The following is an 18,414-nucleotide window of genomic DNA, read 5'->3' as shown; positions in this document are numbered from 1 at the left end:
CCAGGAAGCCTTCCTTGAATGATCAGCCACAGTTTTTACTGGCATTCTCTTTTTTTTAATTAATATGTCGTTATACTCTTTTTTATCTTTTTATTATTTTAGCCCGTATTTTTCACTGCTCTAGAATCTGTTTAGATGTGGAACGGTGTATAAATGTTGTGAATAAATAAATAAATAATATATAGCCATCATGACTAGTAGCCATTGACAGCATTATTCTTCATATCCATACTGCCTCTGAGCATGGATGTTTCCTGCAGCTCAGGGGTGGAAAACCATTCTTCTGTCGAGGGCCATATTTCCTTGGGGATAATCTATCAAGGGCAGCATGCTGGCAGTTGATGGGGCCAAAGATCCCTCCCCCCCACTCCCGTTGACACCCTCATCTATCATTCTCTTTCTCTCCCTCTTCCTTCTCATCCAGTTGGCTGCCCAAGGAGGGACAGAGGTCTAAACTGATTGCTTGCAGAGGGCTTTTGAAATTGAGCTGAAAGCCACACATTGCCCACTCCTCTTTAGCTAGTGTACCTAATAGCACTCCATAGACCTGGTCTTTACAACGTTGTCTTATCCTGATTTTGAAGCTATTGATGCTAGTCTCCATCAGTGCATCCTGCAGTAATGACCTCCAAAAGTTAATTATGTATGAAGTACTTTGACCTACTTCTAATCAATTACATATATTGGCTGACCACAAACGCTCATAAGAACATCCTCTGGTAATGTGTTTTTTGAGGAGTCCATGAAAAGATCTGAAGGCATCTGTACCTTGTGCCTGTCAATCTTGGCCAGCCGTTCCAAGTCAGTCTTGTCTGACACTCCTCCATGTACAATCAAGACCTTCTGATCAATCAAGGTCCCCAGTGGTAGGCTGCTAAAGACGTTCTGAATCATTTTCAGAATTTTCTTACCATGCTCCTAGATGGAAAAGGACAGCAAGGGTAAAGAAGGATGAGAAAATGCTCAGGGCCCTCCGACAACACACGAGATGCATCAGGTTTGAAGCTAGGTTACCTTGTACTTGCGTGTTATCTCCTTGGTGAGCCCATAGCTGGAGGTGGAAGATAAGAGATGGGTTTAATCTGACACTTGTTAACAATAACAAAAAATGGCAAAAACAACATTCAAAGTGCTGGTTTTAATCTATAAAGCTCTTCATGGCTTGGGACCTCAGTTCTTGATGGACTGCTTCCTCCCTTGGATGCCTGCCCATACCCAAAGATCATCACCAGAGGCTCTCCTCTGGATGCCCCCTCTTTCTGAAGTTCAGAGGGTGGTCACTAGAGAGACGGCCTTCTCGGTTATGGAATGCTCTCCCCAGAGAAGTTTGCATAGTGTCAACTTTCTATACTTTCAGGTCCCTGTTAAGACTTTTTTGTTCTCTGAAGCCTTTTAAACTTCTGTTTTAATCCCTATGACACCTTGGTTCAACTCCTATATTAAGTGGCTTTAGCTCTTCAGTATATTGTATTTTATTATGTTGACTTTTGTACCGCTGTTTATTGTGCTAGTTTTGCATTGTTTTTCTACTGGTTTTATATTGATATTTGACAATTTCTTTTAGGTTTTTGTTATTGCATTGTTTTATTTTTTTTAATTGCTCTGTGACTTACAGAATTCATTTGATAGAGGTAGTATAAATACAAACAAAAACCACACATTTCCGATTTCCTGGAATGTGTTTTGGATCCTATACCGTAAGTTGACCATGTAGTCCTCGTGGTTTCCTCGGTTCAGGTGGACCTCTTTTGGGTAAATCAAGAGGAAGACACAGAGAATGATCAGGACCTCCATGGAGTGTTTGCCTCGGTCCACAAAGTCACCGTTGAAGATGTAAGCCTTCTGCGGAGAGGGAAGGCCATTCTGTAAGGCACAAAAAATTCAAAAAACTGATCAATGTTAAGGAAATCAAACACCAATGGGAAGGCAGGATAAAGGATGCTCTAATGTTGCCTTCACAGGGGTGGACTGCTGTTTTTTATTTACTTACTTACTAAATGTGCAGTCCTATGCATGTTTAGACAGAAAAAAAAAAGCCTACAACTGCCAGCATGGCTGGGGCATGCTGGGAGTTGTAGGCTTTCTTTCTGTCTAAATATGCACAGGATTGCACCTGTACAGTATTTTTACCCCACTCTTCCCAGAGTGGGGTAAGGTTCCCAGAGTGGCTTACAGCCCCTGCCCTCAAGCTGACAATCTAACAGACATAACACAAAAGGAAAAGGGATTGGGTGGGAGGCGGAAAAAAATGCAAAACTCAGGCACCAGTTCTTAGTTTAAAGGTTCTTATAGGTGTTCTTTCTGGCAGGAAAGCTCTTTGCAGCTATTCCTTCTTTGACTGATGTATGGGGCCAGCTTGGTCTCCCCCTTGCCCTGATGTTCTCCTTGAAAGACAAGTCTCCCAGCAGCCCTTGGTTCTCTGGTCAGTGGCTTAGGCCACAGTGTGCAGTCCCAGGGAACTGTTGGTTGGAGCTGTGTGTTCCTTCTGGCAGAGAGGGGTGTTACTCTTCCATCTTTCTGAAAGGTGTGGGACATTTGCAGTGATGAATCAGGCAGGTGAATCTATCGTGGCTTGGCACACCTTCACAGTAAACTTTCTGATGGGTGCCGTTTTATCCCCCCCATGATTCTTTTAATCGATCTCTTAATGCTTCTCCAGATATATATAGACTCATAGATATATATAAAATAGTGCAATAGCATGTAAATGAAAGAGTATTGTAGAGCTAATTAAATAATTGTCTGGGTTGTTTTTTTAAGCCACTGCCTTTGTGTTTATGGCCATTGCAACAATTTGATGCCCTAAGAATCTCTTCTTTCTTTTCAAAGAAAAGCAATAGCTCTTATGCACGAGCAGAAAGGTTTGAAAAAGTATTGGCTGCCTCATTTTAAGACTGGAGACAGATACATATTTTTCTAGAGAGTCGACTTTTCAAAGAGAGATTGCTGCTCTTGATGTATAAACTCATCCCACTTTCACTTCTGGTAAACAGTGATTTTATATTGTTTAAAAAACCTGCAAAAGCTGTTTGACCAGAGGCTACAGTAATACTATATATAGCTAATTGGTGTCCTCCAGATGGTTTGGACTGCAATTCCCATCAGCCTTGGCTGGCATGGCCAATGGGAGTTAAGAACATAAGAGCCATGCTGGATCAGACCAAGGTCCATCTCGTCCAGCATTCTGTTCACACAGTGGCCAACCAGCTGCCCATGGGAAACCCACAAGCAGGACAGGAGTGCAACAGCACCCTCCTGCCCATGTTCCCCAGCAACTGGTGTACATAGGCCTACTGCCTCTGATGCTGGAGGGAGCATATAGCCATCAGGACTAGTAGGCATTGATATCCTTCTCCTCCTGGAATTTGTCCAGTCCCCTTTTAAAGCCATCCAAGGTGGTGGCCGTCACTACATCTTGTGGAAGGGAATTCCATAGTTTAACTAAGCAGTGTATAAAGGGTTGTGGACCAGAGCCTCTTAAGGGCACCAGGTTGGGGAAAGTGGATATATAATGTTGTAAGATGCACTGCAACACTTGTCACTACATCCAATACCTGTCCTTCCTTTCTTCTACCATCCCAACCTTTCCTTAAAAAAACCTATAGTCTTTTAAAATCTGAATTTTGCACAGGAGTTCTTACGTAGCTTTCTTTTTCCTTTAACAAGACAGCAAAGAGCAACAAGTAGGGTTGTTAGGTTGCAACCTGGAGATTTCTCCTGTGCCTTTACATTAACAGCTGAAGAAGACAAGACAGCTGTGGGTCCTTGCCCCAGCCTCCACCTGCACCATCTTGCAATCCTTGCAACCCTTTCAGTAGAACTCCAGCTGTGGCACACAACAGGCAAGGGAAATAGGTTTGACCAAAGGCCTGAGTGGGAGACGCCACCTCTGCCTTGTTTCTTGATTCAGCTATGAATACAGCAAGCTGGACCCTCCCCATCCCCCCTCTTGTCCACTCCCCAGGACTAGTCCACCAGGCTATATCCTCCCTCCGCCCCCTCCCCCCGGACTAGTATAGCAGCCCAGATCTTCCTGGCCCCCCAGGCCAGATCAGCCCCAATCTCCTGACAGTTCAGCAAGCCGGCTCCTCTCCAATCACCCCAACAGTCTGGCAGGGGGAGGGGGAGTGACACGCAGAGAAATCCCTGCCGTTATCTCCAGACATTGATTGGAGATAACAGAGGGGATTCTCTCCCTGCTAGTCTCTAGGGATGGGACTCAGGAAGGGGCTTGAAGGAGGGGGGCCTCTGTGGTCCAGATTAGGCCCACAGGTTGATGCTCCCCATCCCTGATATAAAGGTACAAGGACAGCATGATGACTCAACTCAGCAACACTACGGCCCACGACTAGACCATTTACCATTCTGTGAAACATTATAATTTGTTCTGGGCATAGAATTGGATATATTTATGTTATTTTTGTAGCATACAGCTGTACATGAAATGTTTATCAGTATACCATACATACCTTGTGAAATATCAAAAACAGGTCAGTCAGCTGGCCATGTAAGTCTCCTAATAAAAGAGGGGAGGAAAGAGTCAGCTTCATGAGAGTTTTTCCCCTCAGAAGTATTTAACATCAGGCAGAGTCTATTCAATGCAAACTACTGATTTATTCACTCATTATTGAAATTACTATTAATAATGTAATTAACTAATAATGCAATTTTATTACTTTAATTAATTAAATATAAAGCCTAGGCAGAGTATACTTCAGAGACCACATTCCTTCTCTTCCCAGGTCTCTCTGAATGATACCTTAGTTAATCATGCTCAGAAAGCGAAGGTATGAAGAAAGTCAGTACTGATATCTTCTCATCTCCACCCATTCCAGAATAGAACTCCCTTTCATTCAGATTACAGCAGTTAAGTTAGGCTGCCAGGATAACCTAGAGTGGATTTTTAAGAGAGGAAGTCTGTGTTCTCTAGTTCTGAATGGCATCAGCCAGAGTTTCTTCTTCCCTTTAAGGGTATCCCTCTCTCATAACACTAGGACTGGGGTCATCCAATGAAGCTAAGGGATGGGAGATTCAGGACATACATTAGGCAGTAGGTCTTCATACAGCACATGGTTAAACTATGGAATTTGCTACCACAAGATGTTGTGATGGCCACCAACTTGGATGGCTTTAAAGGGGATTGGGTAAATTCCTGGAGGAGAAGGCTATCAATGACTACTAATCATGATGGGTATATATTATCTCCAGGATCAGAGGCAGTACAACTCTCAGTACAAGTTGCTGGGGAACAGGACCAGGAGAGTGCTATTGCACTCATGCCCTGCTTCTGAGCTTCCCATCGACATCTGGTTGGCCACTGTGGGAACAGAATGCTGGACTAGATGGGCCTTTGGTCTGATCCAGCAGGGCTCTTCTTATGTTCTTAAGAATTCTGGCACAACTTGCTGTCCCTTCAAAATTGCAACTGGGACAAAAATTATCCACTAAAGCAAGCAGAGCACTCTTTGGCACTATAAATTGCAGGTGGTGGTGGCGGGGGTGGAGGGGTGGGAATCCAGATCAGGACTGTAGGTGAAAAAAGTGTTAAAGCCCCCAAGTCCCCATGCTAGGGTCCTGATCCAGATTGGGTGCTCTGCACTGACACTAGAGTAAAAAAAGGAACTAGAGCAATATCCATCATCTCAGGTGTGGCCCATATTGTATGGCTCACAGGATGCAGAAGGAAATTGGCTCTGCCCTCTGTGTCATCATTTTGGGTCTTGCTCTAGTTCATGTTTCTCTGGGTTCCCTTATTCTTGCAAAGTAGATCGTGCAAATCTGGGGTCTGCCTGTCCAAGAGCTTAAGCATCTGTAACTGTTATCATGAGTCTGAATTTGTTTATTTGTTTTGCTTATGCCATTCTATGAAATGCCATGTTCATAAATGGTGTCAAACAACAAGAGTGCTCACCACACACAGTGATCTCCTCGCTGTAGCATGTAGAGATGTTGGTGAGATTTGGCAGCTGGTTCAGATACTTTCGGGTCTCATGGAAGAGTCTTAGGACATAATGAGCATGAAGCTGCTACTGGGAAAAAATGAAGAAATTACAGAAGGCCATCAGAGAGACTTCCTGGACTTAAAACTACAATTTTCAGGATCCTTCAGGGAAAACTATAACTCAAGAAAGCTCACAACTTAAAAATTAAGCAACACAGGAATCTAACCTATACCAGGTGAGACCATTTCTTCATCTAGCTCATGGGTGTTGAACGCCGTGGAGGCTGGTGGCTCCAATTTTGGGTGATAGGATTCAGCACCTTGGATAGGTCCTTCAGAATTCAGTCTGGTTCTGACTGAAACCCAGAATGGAGCCCCACCAAAAATTGGAGCCACCAGCTTCCACTGGTTGAACCTCTTTCAGCCCGAGTGCTGAATTCAGTTTTAGAGAAGCTCTTGGGGGCTGCATTCCAGTGGTGGGTGGGGTTGAAGGCAAAAGGGGTGGGGCCAAAATGCCAAATATATTTTAGCTGAAAGGTCTTCCTGCCAGTAACTAGGCCTTAGGAGAGGCCTTTCAACCACAAATCAGGAAACAACCAAATGATCCATGGTTGGGAAAGAGGATGGGGCTTGGGGAAGTGGCATGGCCATCTGGGGTACCCTGGAGGGTCGGATTGGGACCCACAGGCCTGCGGTTCTGCACTCCTGATCTAGCCAGTATACTGTCACCAACAGCGGGTCTCTGGGTTCTGAGGCAGAAAGGTCATTCCCATCACTGCTACCTGGACATTTCAACTGCAGATGAGGCTTTTGATGCCAATCCTGTCTATCAGCCAGGGCTAGCGCTACCATCAAGCAGAGTGAGGCGGCTGCCTCTGGCGGAGGATGCCAGGACCACTGTTCCCTCTGAATCCCCTAATTTAGCCTGCTCTGTACCCACTAATCGACCCTGTCTCCCTCAGTGGAGGATGCTGTCCCCTCAGCAGTGCTGAAGTAAAATTCAGCTGTCAGGCTGCTCAGATTTTGTACATGGAATGTGGGGGAGGAACCATCTTGTCCTTCACCTCAGGCTGCAAGATGTCATGGGCCAGCCCTGCGATGACTAAGAAGCTGGTGGCTGCAATGTCAGTGAGGCAGTGAATCCGCCCCGGGTTTCAGTCAGAACGCTAAAGGAGTTCCGCACCTCCGATAGCGCCTGTAGAGTTCTGACCGGTTCTGACTGAAACCCGGAGCAGATTCACTGACATCGAAGCCACCTGCCTCCACTGAAGCAAAGGGGAAATATATATCTTGCCAATATACACCTCTTCTTCCCAGTTTCCTGCCTTGGTCCACATGAGGGCCCACATGAGGGTTACACCATACACCTTGTACCAGTTCCTGATTGGTGAAATTCCCTCAACCTTTCAACCTCCCTTATCCTGGCTACACAGAATAAAGGGCATCTGGTTGGTTGTATGTATGTATGTATTTACAATATTTATATACTGCTCCACATCAAAAGATTTCAGAGCGGTGAACAGCAAATATAAAAAATAAAACACCATGTTAAAACAATTCAAACACTTTTAAAAGAAACAAGTTCTGTTTTTAAAAAGAAACAAGTTCATGGTTTTACTACGTCTTCAAGATGACATCCATGGGAGACCTGTGTTGATCATGTAAGTGTTGCAACCTAACTTTATAGTTGCGCAGCACTGAATACATAGAAATGAGTTCATTTTTACCTTGACGGTGCTTATTTGTCTATGATCCCTTTTCCCTTTTTTTTAAATAAAATCTTCCTAAATTGGATACTGGTCTCACCCTAGAGTCGGACACGACTGGTTGGGGACACCTTCACCTTCACCTAGTTTTAAGAATCGAGTGAGTAATCACACACTTGCCCAAGCTTCTTGGTGTCAGATTTAAGAAAGAAGGAGTGTTGCATCCAGGCCTGCTTTGCAGGGTTGGTGTACATCTTACCTCATATGCTGGTCCTAGGATGTTTAGGGTATAATGTTAAAAGTGGTATAAAATCAATACACAACTTTGTAGTGTAGACGTATGTGACTTTGAGCTTGACCTTTCTACAGCCACAAGCATTTGGCTCAATTCCATAGTGAGAGATAAATTCCTAATATTTTTTTAAGAATTCAAAACTCCACATGGGTCCCAATTCTGAATCACACAACTTTAATCATAAACACCAAGATTTCAGCAGTTTTATTCCTTAATGGCAAGCCCCTCCCTTGTACTCCTTAAAATGAAAAATGAGAGGAAAGAGCAAAGTTGCTCTTAAGATACTTACTTGTTCTTGTCTGAATGCTTCCAGTAAGGCAGCGGCATCATCAGGCAAGAGTGGAAAGGAAAGACGGGGCCCGATATAGCTGTTTGGCACTATAACAGATTGGTAGTTACAGGATTTTTCTTTTGCAACTTCAGGTTCTGACAATATGCGGTTGATGAAATCTCCTAGGAGGGAAAGAAAACCAGAATACTTTTTATGTACATTGCATACCTCTGCACTAGTGCATGCTATTTCCTTCACATTTCTGCAACTTTAAAACTGTCGCTTTCCAGCCACTGAGATTGTGTGTGTGTGCACGTGTGTGCGTGTGTGAGACAGAGATTTAGACAAACCCATGCAAGCTGCTCAAAACTGGCCAGAACCTTTTGTCCCTGCAGTGTAACTGCTAAATTCCAGAGATTTGGTTCCTTTATTTTTCTTTTACATGCAGTGGTTCTATTGCAAATTGCCCCTCTGCCTGAAACCTGCACAGGTTTCCCTGCAGATTGCTTTCAAGTTACATCTTCTTGACCCAGTAGCATAATTATTTAAATGCTATGGGTCAGGTTGCCTCTCCCTCCTTGGCACCAAGATGTGCTGGTTCCAGTCTTGCATGTACACAATGTATGTCTTTGTGCCTTGATTTCTCAATCATGCTGTGCAAACACAGAAACTGTTAATGGTGGGTACAGAATTCAGCATCCTGAGAATACCAACATTATTTTTTTTAATGTTTTTTAAGGCAATGTTTCTAGACCTTAAGGCTCCAATTATAAACTTCAGCATTTCTGGAGAATGAAACCCCTGGGAAACCAGAGTTAGGAAGGGATGTGTGTGAAACAGTATTTCTTACCACCAGGGCAGGGAAAGGTTTTCAGTGCCCCTTGTGGCTTTCTGATTCTCTACACAGCCAGCAGACACAGAATAAATGATGCAATATTTACTTATTTATTTATGAAATGTCTATCTTGCCTTATCACATATAGCCTCAAGGCATAATACAAAGTAAAAATCAGAACAATAGAAGTGCTATTAGAAGTCCAAAGTGCCATAGAAGTCCAAAGCGCAGAATAAAAACCAGCCAGTAAAGCCAGTTAAAAACATCAGAATAGCTTAAAGGCAATCAAAAGGGGTCTTCAAACAAGGAAAGCAATTAAATGCCCCTGCTGACATAAAGAGATGAACACCCTATGCATTTCAATAAACGTTAGTTGTATTAGCTATAAAGCACTTAGTGATGATTCACCCAAGATTTATGAATACAAATATTTCCAAATGTTATCTATTTGCATGATTTCGAGTGCAACCCTATACGGATAGGCAGCCGCCTATCCAATGCAGGGCAGGAGAAGCATGGAGGGGATTGTTCCCTCTGCCCTTCTCCTCCCCCGCATTTGCAGCTAGACAGCTGATTTCGGCTCTCTAGCCACGGGATGGCAAAGTGGGGGAGGAGGCTGCCGGACGACACATAGGACGTGTCGTACTGGCATTTCCGCCTTCCCCGCCCTGGAACGCCCCCTGGAACACCCCATTTTGGCTGCTCCATGATCCTCTTCCAAGCACAGAGCGCGGGGCTGTTCCTCACTGCCTGCCAAGCAACGCAGAAGGGAGGGAAGGTTAGTTCTCTGGGAACTGACCTTGGAGCGTGGGCTCCAAGGTAAATTCCCGGAAAACCACAAATCCTATGGCTGACTAGCCGCTGAGTAGCAGCCATAGGATTGCTCCCTTATAGAGGTCACAATATTCAGTTACCTTGGTGCAAAAAAAAATAAAAACCTGTATGAGATTTAGCATAGACGTTATATAGCCCCATATATAAGCTTACTCTCTTTCCTGCTGCTTGGTGTGAAGTGGGCTATCAGGTAGTCAAAGAACTTGTTGAGCTGCAGAAGACAAGAAGGAAGATGTCATCACTCACGTTAAGGGCATGTTTGTACCTTCTTCCCCTGCTATAGCGTCTCTCTTCTGTACTGGCCCCGTGCTTCCCTATCTTGCAGAGCCTCAACATATTTTGAAGATGGGACAACGTGTGTGAAATAACAAAGGTACAAATGGGACTTGCAAGTGAAGAGTGCTCCTGTTTAGCCTGTCACAATGGTCTGTCCCATCCCTGCCTTTTCTGTTTTCTGCCTCAACAGGCACTCTGCATTCTGTGGTCACTGAGTATGGTCAGTCTTCACTGGGCAGTTTTTTGAGGAGGGAGGGGTTCCCCGCTTACGATCTTTTTCTAAAGATTTTGTGCAGTTCTACAAACTTTGGAGTCCCCCCAGACCTACTGATACCTCCCTTCGTGCCTGGAAAGTGATATTCTGGTTACCTGAGTAGTGCACTCACAGCCTGCACATCAGAAACAGAGAGCATGATTTAGCTTAGTAAAAAGGCAAGTAAGGAGGGACATGATTGATAAAATCATGCCTAGTGTGGAGAAAGTACATAGGGAGACATTTTTCTCCCTCCCTCATAATACTAGAACCTGGGGTCATCCCATGAAGCTGATTGGTGGGAAATTCAGGACAGATAAAAAGAAGTACTTCTTCACACAGCGCACAGATAAACTATGGAATTTAATACCACAACATGTAGTGATGGCCACCAATATAGATGCCTTTAAAGGGGAATTAGAGAAATTCATGGAGGCTAAAGCCATCAATAGCTACTAGCCCTGATGGCCATATGCTACCCCCAGTATCAGAGACAGTATGCTTCAGTTGCTGAAGAACGTGGGCGGGAGGGTGCTGTTGCACTCATGTCCTGCTTGTGGGCTTCCTATGGGCAGCTGGCTGGCCACTGTGTGAACAAAATGCTGGACTAGATGGACCCTTGGTCTGATCCAGCATGGATCTTCTTATGTTCTTATAATTATTAGATTAGAACATTATCTGACTAAAGTGATGCTTGCATAAAAGTACTTGGAAAGGTCTGGATCACATAGGGGCAGATGAGCTTAATTTTTTTTTCATTTTGAGCATCTGAGGTGAACTGTGAATGCAAAATCCCTTTCCTCACGACCAACAGCAAAATTAGAACAGCAGCAGCAAGAACTTCGCCTCTCCCTTCCTCTTTTGCCATCATACCTTGAGATGATCCTGCTCTCCTGCATACTCTATGGATTGGAAGATGCGCCATGTGCATCTTCGGCGCATTTCAAGCCGGGCCATGTAGCGTCGATACCATCTTTGGATCAGGACAGCTGCTTTAAACGCTGAGGTACAGAAGGAGAAAATAAGGGCATAATCTCTCGCTATGTTGACATGACGTTAGGCCTTGCTCTTTTGAGTATAGAAATATGAGGCCTATCAAACAGGGCTGAGACAAACTCCCATCATCCATGGCAGCTGCCAGGGACCAAACACCATGGCAGGACCTACTGGCACTGACTTTGGCCCTGCTATCCACCCATTTCCTCAGCCATGGGCTAACCTGGCCAGCAGTGGCCAGGTCTTGGAAGATGACCACCATTTTAAATCATCCACATTGCACTGGAGCCACAGTACATTGGAGCATTGTGGTGATCAAAATGGCAGGCAAATCTCAGCTTCCTTCTGCCTGCTCCCATTGGTCAGTCTGCCAAGCAGATGTCTTACAGCTTTAATTTGTTTGAGCTATCTGCTTATACTTCAGTATTCTGGGAGACTTTGAGTGCCTGTTTCCTCCTTATAGCAGATAAAAACACTTCTAAACAAAGTGTACACCTACGATTATTTGGTGGGTTGAAATCCAGGTTTAGTGTTAACGTTAATTATAGTACAGGAATCTTTGAATCCATTTCTTACTTTTAGTAATACAAATAGAAATTCCCAATTAAAATACAAGTACTAAAGCATTTAAAAGCAACTAACGTCGTATTTCCTAAGCATGTCTTGCTGTTACAAAGAGAGCATCGCTGAGCCCATTTTGCATACCAAGACTTCTCTATAGAGTTGTCTGGCGTTATCACAGGCCAGGGCCTTCAATATCAAAGAAACTATCTGACCCTCGAATCAGACCATATTTATGCAGTTTCTAAAATACTACCCCTGCCAATATGTCAGTTTCATGAATCTAAGTCCACAATCTTGACTTCTAAAATAATCCTTCATGATCAAAACACACATACAAAAACTTAAACATACCCTTTTCAAGTAAATTAATTTTGATATATGCCTTTGGCAAAGTAATGTCTTACTCAAAGTTTTCTAATTGAACCTAAGTAGATACATTTTTCTAGGTATCTATATATCAGACTTAATGTTTATACCTTACGCAATATTTTTTGCTCATTAACCAATAAGCAAAAACTTTAAGTACATTCTGACGTTGAATAATACAGTTTTACGTCTCTCCATTTCTCACATAATCCTTTTCAATTTTAGTGATGAGTCATAATTCAGCAATTTATCTTTGAATATTATCCAAACTGCTTTGCCAATTACATTTTGATAACGATTACCTAAAGTTCATTGTGAAGTCACTTTGTATCTTCCCTGTTGGTACCAGTTACTTTATTATTTATTTAATTATCTAGATTCCTGATTACCTTTTATGTAACATGCTTAATTGTTTGGGGCTTGCAGCTCTAAGACAAGACAGATTTTGCTGTGTGTATGTGTGTGTGCGCGCGTGCACGTGTGCGTGTGTATGTGTGGGGGGAATACCTTTCTGGAGTAATCATTTTTGAGCACATTGACGATTATGTCACCAGCCTTTTGTGGCAGATCCATGACAGCAGTGGTGTGGGGTGGAAATTTTTCCAGTGCTTTATTTTACCACAGAAATTTCTACATAATATAATATTTAAATCGCATGAAATGTGCTTTAATTCTTTTCCTCACATATTTCAGGTCAAATACTTGTGGTATATTGGGACATAAAAAGCAACATGAGATACTTTTAAAAGCTTTGTTTACTAAATACAAGTAAAACAAACATGCTCAATTAGATCTCTCTAGGGCATCAGAAATTTTTTCAATACAAACTGAATTTTTTCCTATGCAAATAGACTTAATTTGCACTGGTTCCAGTGCAAATGTTCCAGTGCAAAATTCTCTGGAAAACCTGCAATCACTGCCGAGGAGGCAGTCTCCAATTCCTGTCTCCCCCCTCAGGTGATTTCCTATTTCATGGTCGGCTCTGCGTTTTGAGAGCCCGTTAAAAAAAGGCCAAGGAACAGACCAAGCAGACCAAGTAGTGCCAGTCTTAAAGCAGTGGTGTTCAATGTTTCTCACCAGCAAACAGACCAAGGCTGGCTTTACACTAAAGAAAACCCCCGCAATCCTCCCATTCTGTAGCTTTTCCATCCTTATCACCACTCCCAGACAGGGACCACAGTGACTGCTGAGAGGGGACGCTTTTAATTTTCAAGGTTCCATTAAACTCAATGAAACTGCACCATCTAGTGGCTGTTTTAATCACATTACATTCTGAGTTTAAAAAATGGTTCAATAGTTCTGCATCTATTTGAGATGGAATAACCAGGAAATACCTTGGGATGTGCCCTGGAGGTTCACGACATCATCTAAAGGACCCACAAACGTCCGTGAGTGAGCAACCTCAATTGCAGGATAAAAGCTCCATGTGGAGGAGCCTTAAGTGGAGAGAGGCTCCCTCCCCAGGCCGTTCCCATCCTGGGACACGAGCCAGTCAAAAAGAGGGACTGTTTCCTTTTTGGCACCACTTCCCACCACTTTCCCCAAAACAGTGGGTTGTTTTGCTTTAGCATGCTCTGGGAAACCACCGCACAGTTGCCATCTCAGGAGGGCATCAGCAGACAGAGTGCTCAGCCCTGGCTTTTATTTATTTATTTATTTATTACATTTATATCCCGCCTTTTTTCCTCCAAGGAACTCAAGGTGGCGTACATAATCCTCCTCCTCCTCCATTTTATCCTCACAACAACAACCCTGTGAGGTAGGTTGGGCTGAGAGTATGTGACTGGCCCAAAGTCACCCAGTGAGCTTCCATGGCCGAGTGGGGACTAGAACCCGGATCTCCCGACTCCCAGTCCAGCACTCTAGCCACTACACCATGCTGGCTCTTTTCTCTGAGGAGAAAACAGCTTTTTCTCCTCAGCTGTTACTCCCCAGAGGATGGGTTGCACAGACCATGTCCAAGGCCATATGGCCACCCAAGAAGTGATTCTGGTGACTAAGAATGGGGCTGGGTGCTATGGTGAGCATGCCCTGAGACACAGGAAGGGAAACAACACAGCTCTTGAGCCTTCTGTCCACCCCTCCTGTGGCAGGCACCGCACCTGCAATAGGATGGATCTTACTGAGGTGTCTGCAATTCCAGCTGCTGGGTCCTCAAAAGTGACTGCCTCAGCACTCTGGCTAGGACTCCCAACAAACTCTGACAGGCCCCCGTTTGCGCAGCTGTTGGAGAAGGCAAGAAACAGCATCCTTCTCCACACTGCACAGTAAGTGGGAGAAATCCCTTCCTCTTCCTAAAGTCCTCTACATCTGCCCAAGGATTTGTTGGGGAGAATTGGTAGCAAAGATGAACAGAGGCTGGCTAGCAAACCAAGCCAATACTGGTGGACCCCAATCATATTCTGAATTAAGTACCACCACTAATTATTTCATAACATATGAAACTGCCTCTTAGGAAGCTGAATCATCAACAACCATTATGCTCAAGTCTCCTTTCTGATACCTCCATGCAGAAGCACTCACAGATGTAAGGGATGGTCTTAACATCCTTGGAAGTTCTTTTGTCTCCACCCACATCCTTGGAGAGTCGTTGTTTTTCCATACCTTCCCAATGTATTGATCTAGCCACTACACTCAAGCATTCTAGGGCTTTCTTCTGGCTTCTAAAACAAACCAAGCAACCCAATTTGTACTGAATTTTCCTATTGTCTGAAGTCACCCAATGGAGAAACAGGATGCAAAGCAGAAGAACAATCCTTGTTCTCATTGGCCAGAACCTTAGTTCAGAGCAAAGTTCCATTCTGGAAGCCCCTGTGCTATCAAAACTCTTTCTAGGGAAACCTGGGAAATGTAGTTTAATGAGGGCCTCTTGGTGTACCAGATCCCAGCCCCATCAGAGGAATATTGTTTCCAGGGTTCGTTGGGTATAGGGGAGTCTCCAGTTGTGAAGAGCTGTTGAGACTGTGAGTGAACGAGTAGGCCAGGTGGGATAGTTAGCATACACTCTGCAACATGATGAAAGAGATGGCTATTTTTATTTTGTTATTGTATTGTTTTAACTGTGTACACTAATGTTCGGGTATACCTAAGTTTAGAAAGTCCGAATGTAAATGTCAAAATAATTTATCTTGTCTTTGTCTTCCTTTTCCTTTGTCTGGATCTGGAACGAGTGTGTGTGTGTGCATTTGCGATCCATTTCCTCTCCTTGGAACCACAATCTGGGAGCTCCTGAGGCCACATCACAGTGTTTGTTTGTCTGTTTATTAAATTTCTTAATCACCCATCTGGCCAGTCACCCAGTCACTCTGGGCGATGCACAATAGTACAAACAATCTAAAACAGTAAAATTAAACATTAAAACATCATATTCTAAAAATACCCAAACCCACCCCAAATGCCTGCCTGAACAACCAAGTTTTCAATGTGTATGCGGAAGCTCATTAAAGCTCATTACTTGAACCAGACTTTCCCTCCCTGGGGCCCTCCCAGTGTTTTGGACTACAACACCCAGCTCTCCTGATCATTGGCCATGTTGGCTGGGGCTTATGGGAGTTGAAGGACAAAGCATCTGGAAGACACCAGGTTGGAAAAGTTGAGTTATGGGAGACCATAACTCAGATGAAAGGGCTATATCTCTCTAGTCTCATGTCACACACTCCGAGGGATCACAACAGGGAGCTCTAGTGATGGAAACCTGGAGAAAGGGCACTTTACACACAAAGGGAGCGCTTTACACAACACAGCCTGGCCTCACAACACACGTGGGAACTTCAGCATAATGCTAACACTTCTCTGCTTAGAACTCTTGCCTTGAGACTCCAGCCGCAAAGACCCGACACCAGACACTGCTCCAGCAACTGCCTGCGGGAGCCAACGCAGAGCATCCCACACAGGTAAGCAAGGAAAGGCCCAGTAGGGCAGCCATCTTTTATCCTTTTTTACCAATAATTTTCTAAATTATGCTACTTCCACTGGAGGATGGTGGCTCCTGGTGGGGCTGTGAATCTTGAATTCCGACCAGAAGAGTATTGGCAGCCAGTGCAATTCCTTTAAAATTGGGGTTATATGATTTTTATGAGGTGTTCCAGTCTGCAGTCTAGCTGCTGCATTTTGCACTAGCTGCTACTTCTGAGTCATCTTCAAGGGCAGCCCCACATAAAGTGCATTGCAGTAGTCTAATCGGGAAGTTACCAGTGCATGTACTACTGTGGCTAGGTTATTGCTGTCCAGGAAAGGCCATAGCTGGTGGATCAGCTGAAGCTGGCCCCAAGTACTCCGGGCCACGGAGTTCCCCTGGGGCTCCAGGGACAGGGATGGACCTAGGCGTACTCCCAAGTTATGCACCTGCTCCTTCAGGGGGAGCGCAACCCCGTCCAGAACAGGTTGCTTACGCAATTCCCAGACTCGGGAAACACCAATCCACAGAGCTTCTGTCTTGTCAGGATTTAGCTTCAGTTTATTGGCCCTCATCCAGCCCATTATAGCCTCCAGGCACTGGTCCAGCACCTTCATTGCCTCAGCCGACTCCAATGACAAGGAGAAATAGAGCTGAGTATCATCAGCCTGCTGGTGACACCCCACCCCAAAACTCTGTAGCAAATGCTACAGTAGGAGAGCAACGAGCAGCGAACTCCAGAGCGCCCACCCGTCCCGGAGCACTTGCCCACTCAGGAGCATCTGCAGGGGGCCCCCTTGGTGGTGGGGAGGGCACAATTTGCCACTCCTCCCACTCCGCCTCCTGAGGCAGGGGATTTACCCTGCCTATGGGAGGGCCAGCCTTGCCTATTTAAAGACAGGTGGAGTAGTGGTTAGACTGTTGGACTGGGAAGACTCGGGTTCAACTTGGCCATGAAGCTCACTGGGTGACTTTGGGCCAGCCACTGACTCTTAGCCTAACCTACTTCACAGGGTTGCTGTGAGGATAAAATGGAGAGGAGGAGGGGGGTCATGTGAGCTGCCTTGGGCAACTTAGAGGAAAAGGCAGGATGTTACAAATAAATACATAGATGAAAATGCAATCCTCATTGAAAGGGTTTTGGGGATGTTTGTAGATCATCCCTATGCATGTTTAGACAGACATGTTCTGTCTAAACATGCGTAGTAATACTTTTCTGCATGCCTGGAGTGTCTCCTGAATATGGAGAAACCTCTGTCTCGTCTATGGATGTCATATTTTAGTGCAACAAAGTAATATTAGAGAGGATAATTTATATCATGTTAACTTACCGGGATGAGCAGCATCTGGCAATACCTGGCCTAGTTGAGAGAGAAGGAAAATATTGGGATTTACCCAGGTTTTTCCAGAAGGTTAATCCAAAAACAAAGTTGTAGATGTTTAGGAAAGGAAATAAATAACTTACCCTTGTCTGGCTTGGCCAAGAGGGTGCTGTGTGTAGAAGTACCAGATCCCATAGTCTTCAAACAATGCACCTATGAGATCCCAAGTAACCACAATACCTTAAATGTGCAATAGGCTACAAACCAGCTGTTACGCTATCTGTGAACCATCACCCTCCTCCATAGCTACTGGCTGAATTGCTGTGATGTCAATTTCAAACTGCCAAGAGAAAAGAGTCAGTTGTAAAATGTTAAACAAAAAAGTGCATCTGCTTTGAGGAAAGGGAGAGAATGGTTTGGTGATTTGGCTATGTGGAAAATGTTACAGAGATCCCAGGAAGAGGCAGGGTTGTTGCTGCAGGGGTGAAAAAGATATTTTACTTGAGAGGCTGAGGAGGCAGAGTAATGAGAGTGGCAGAACCATAAGGGCAGAAAGCCCTAAGAGTCAGGAGATAGAGAGAGAGATGGGGAAATCTCTCACACAGGACCCAGTGACTGGAGGGGTTGTATATGGACTCAAAATTTGGCTGCAGGTATCCAGCAATAAATATATTTGTGAAGGGGGCATTGCAAAAAGCATTTGGCTGTTGTAGTGTGACTGAGATACGAGTCTCTGGTTCGAATCTTGCCCCTGCCATGAATTCACTGGGTGGCCTTAGGTAAGCTGCTCTCTCTCAGCCTCCCCCCCCCCCATCTGCAATATGGGGGAAAAATAATACTGACACTTTACAGCAGGGATG

At 44.4% G+C, this 18,414-nt stretch overlaps 1 protein-coding gene across 1 annotated transcript in view; it reads right to left on the bottom strand.

The window, feature by feature from the left end:
- PPEF2 (protein phosphatase with EF-hand domain 2) overlaps positions 1-17,749 on the bottom strand; it is a 37,306-nt gene extending 19,557 nt beyond the window's left edge. The window contains exons 1-13 of the mRNA XM_084859748.1: positions 17,698-17,749; positions 17,589-17,593; positions 16,092-16,198; positions 14,461-14,560; positions 14,266-14,368; positions 11,285-11,412; positions 10,036-10,093; positions 8,232-8,395; positions 5,912-6,026; positions 4,470-4,516; positions 1,697-1,863; positions 1,015-1,051; positions 769-918 (exon numbers count right to left, since the gene is read on the bottom strand). Coding sequence (XP_084715874.1) covers positions 769-918; positions 1,015-1,051; positions 1,697-1,863; positions 4,470-4,516; positions 5,912-6,026; positions 8,232-8,395; positions 10,036-10,093; positions 11,285-11,412; positions 14,266-14,368; positions 14,461-14,560; positions 16,092-16,198; positions 17,589-17,593; positions 17,698-17,749 — 1,233 coding nt within the window. The remainder of the gene's footprint in view (positions 1-768; positions 919-1,014; positions 1,052-1,696; positions 1,864-4,469; positions 4,517-5,911; positions 6,027-8,231; positions 8,396-10,035; positions 10,094-11,284; positions 11,413-14,265; positions 14,369-14,460; positions 14,561-16,091; positions 16,199-17,588; positions 17,594-17,697) is intronic.
- Positions 17,750-18,414: the final 665 nt, after the last annotated feature.

Source organism: Heloderma suspectum, chromosome 5, assembly GCF_057233095.1.
Source record: "Heloderma suspectum isolate Gila_16-S chromosome 5, 16-S_ref, whole genome shotgun sequence".
Lineage (NCBI taxonomy): Eukaryota > Metazoa > Chordata > Lepidosauria > Squamata > Helodermatidae > Heloderma > Heloderma suspectum.
Note: the sequence above shows the minus strand (reverse complement) of the source record. Positions and strands in the feature narration are given on the sequence as shown.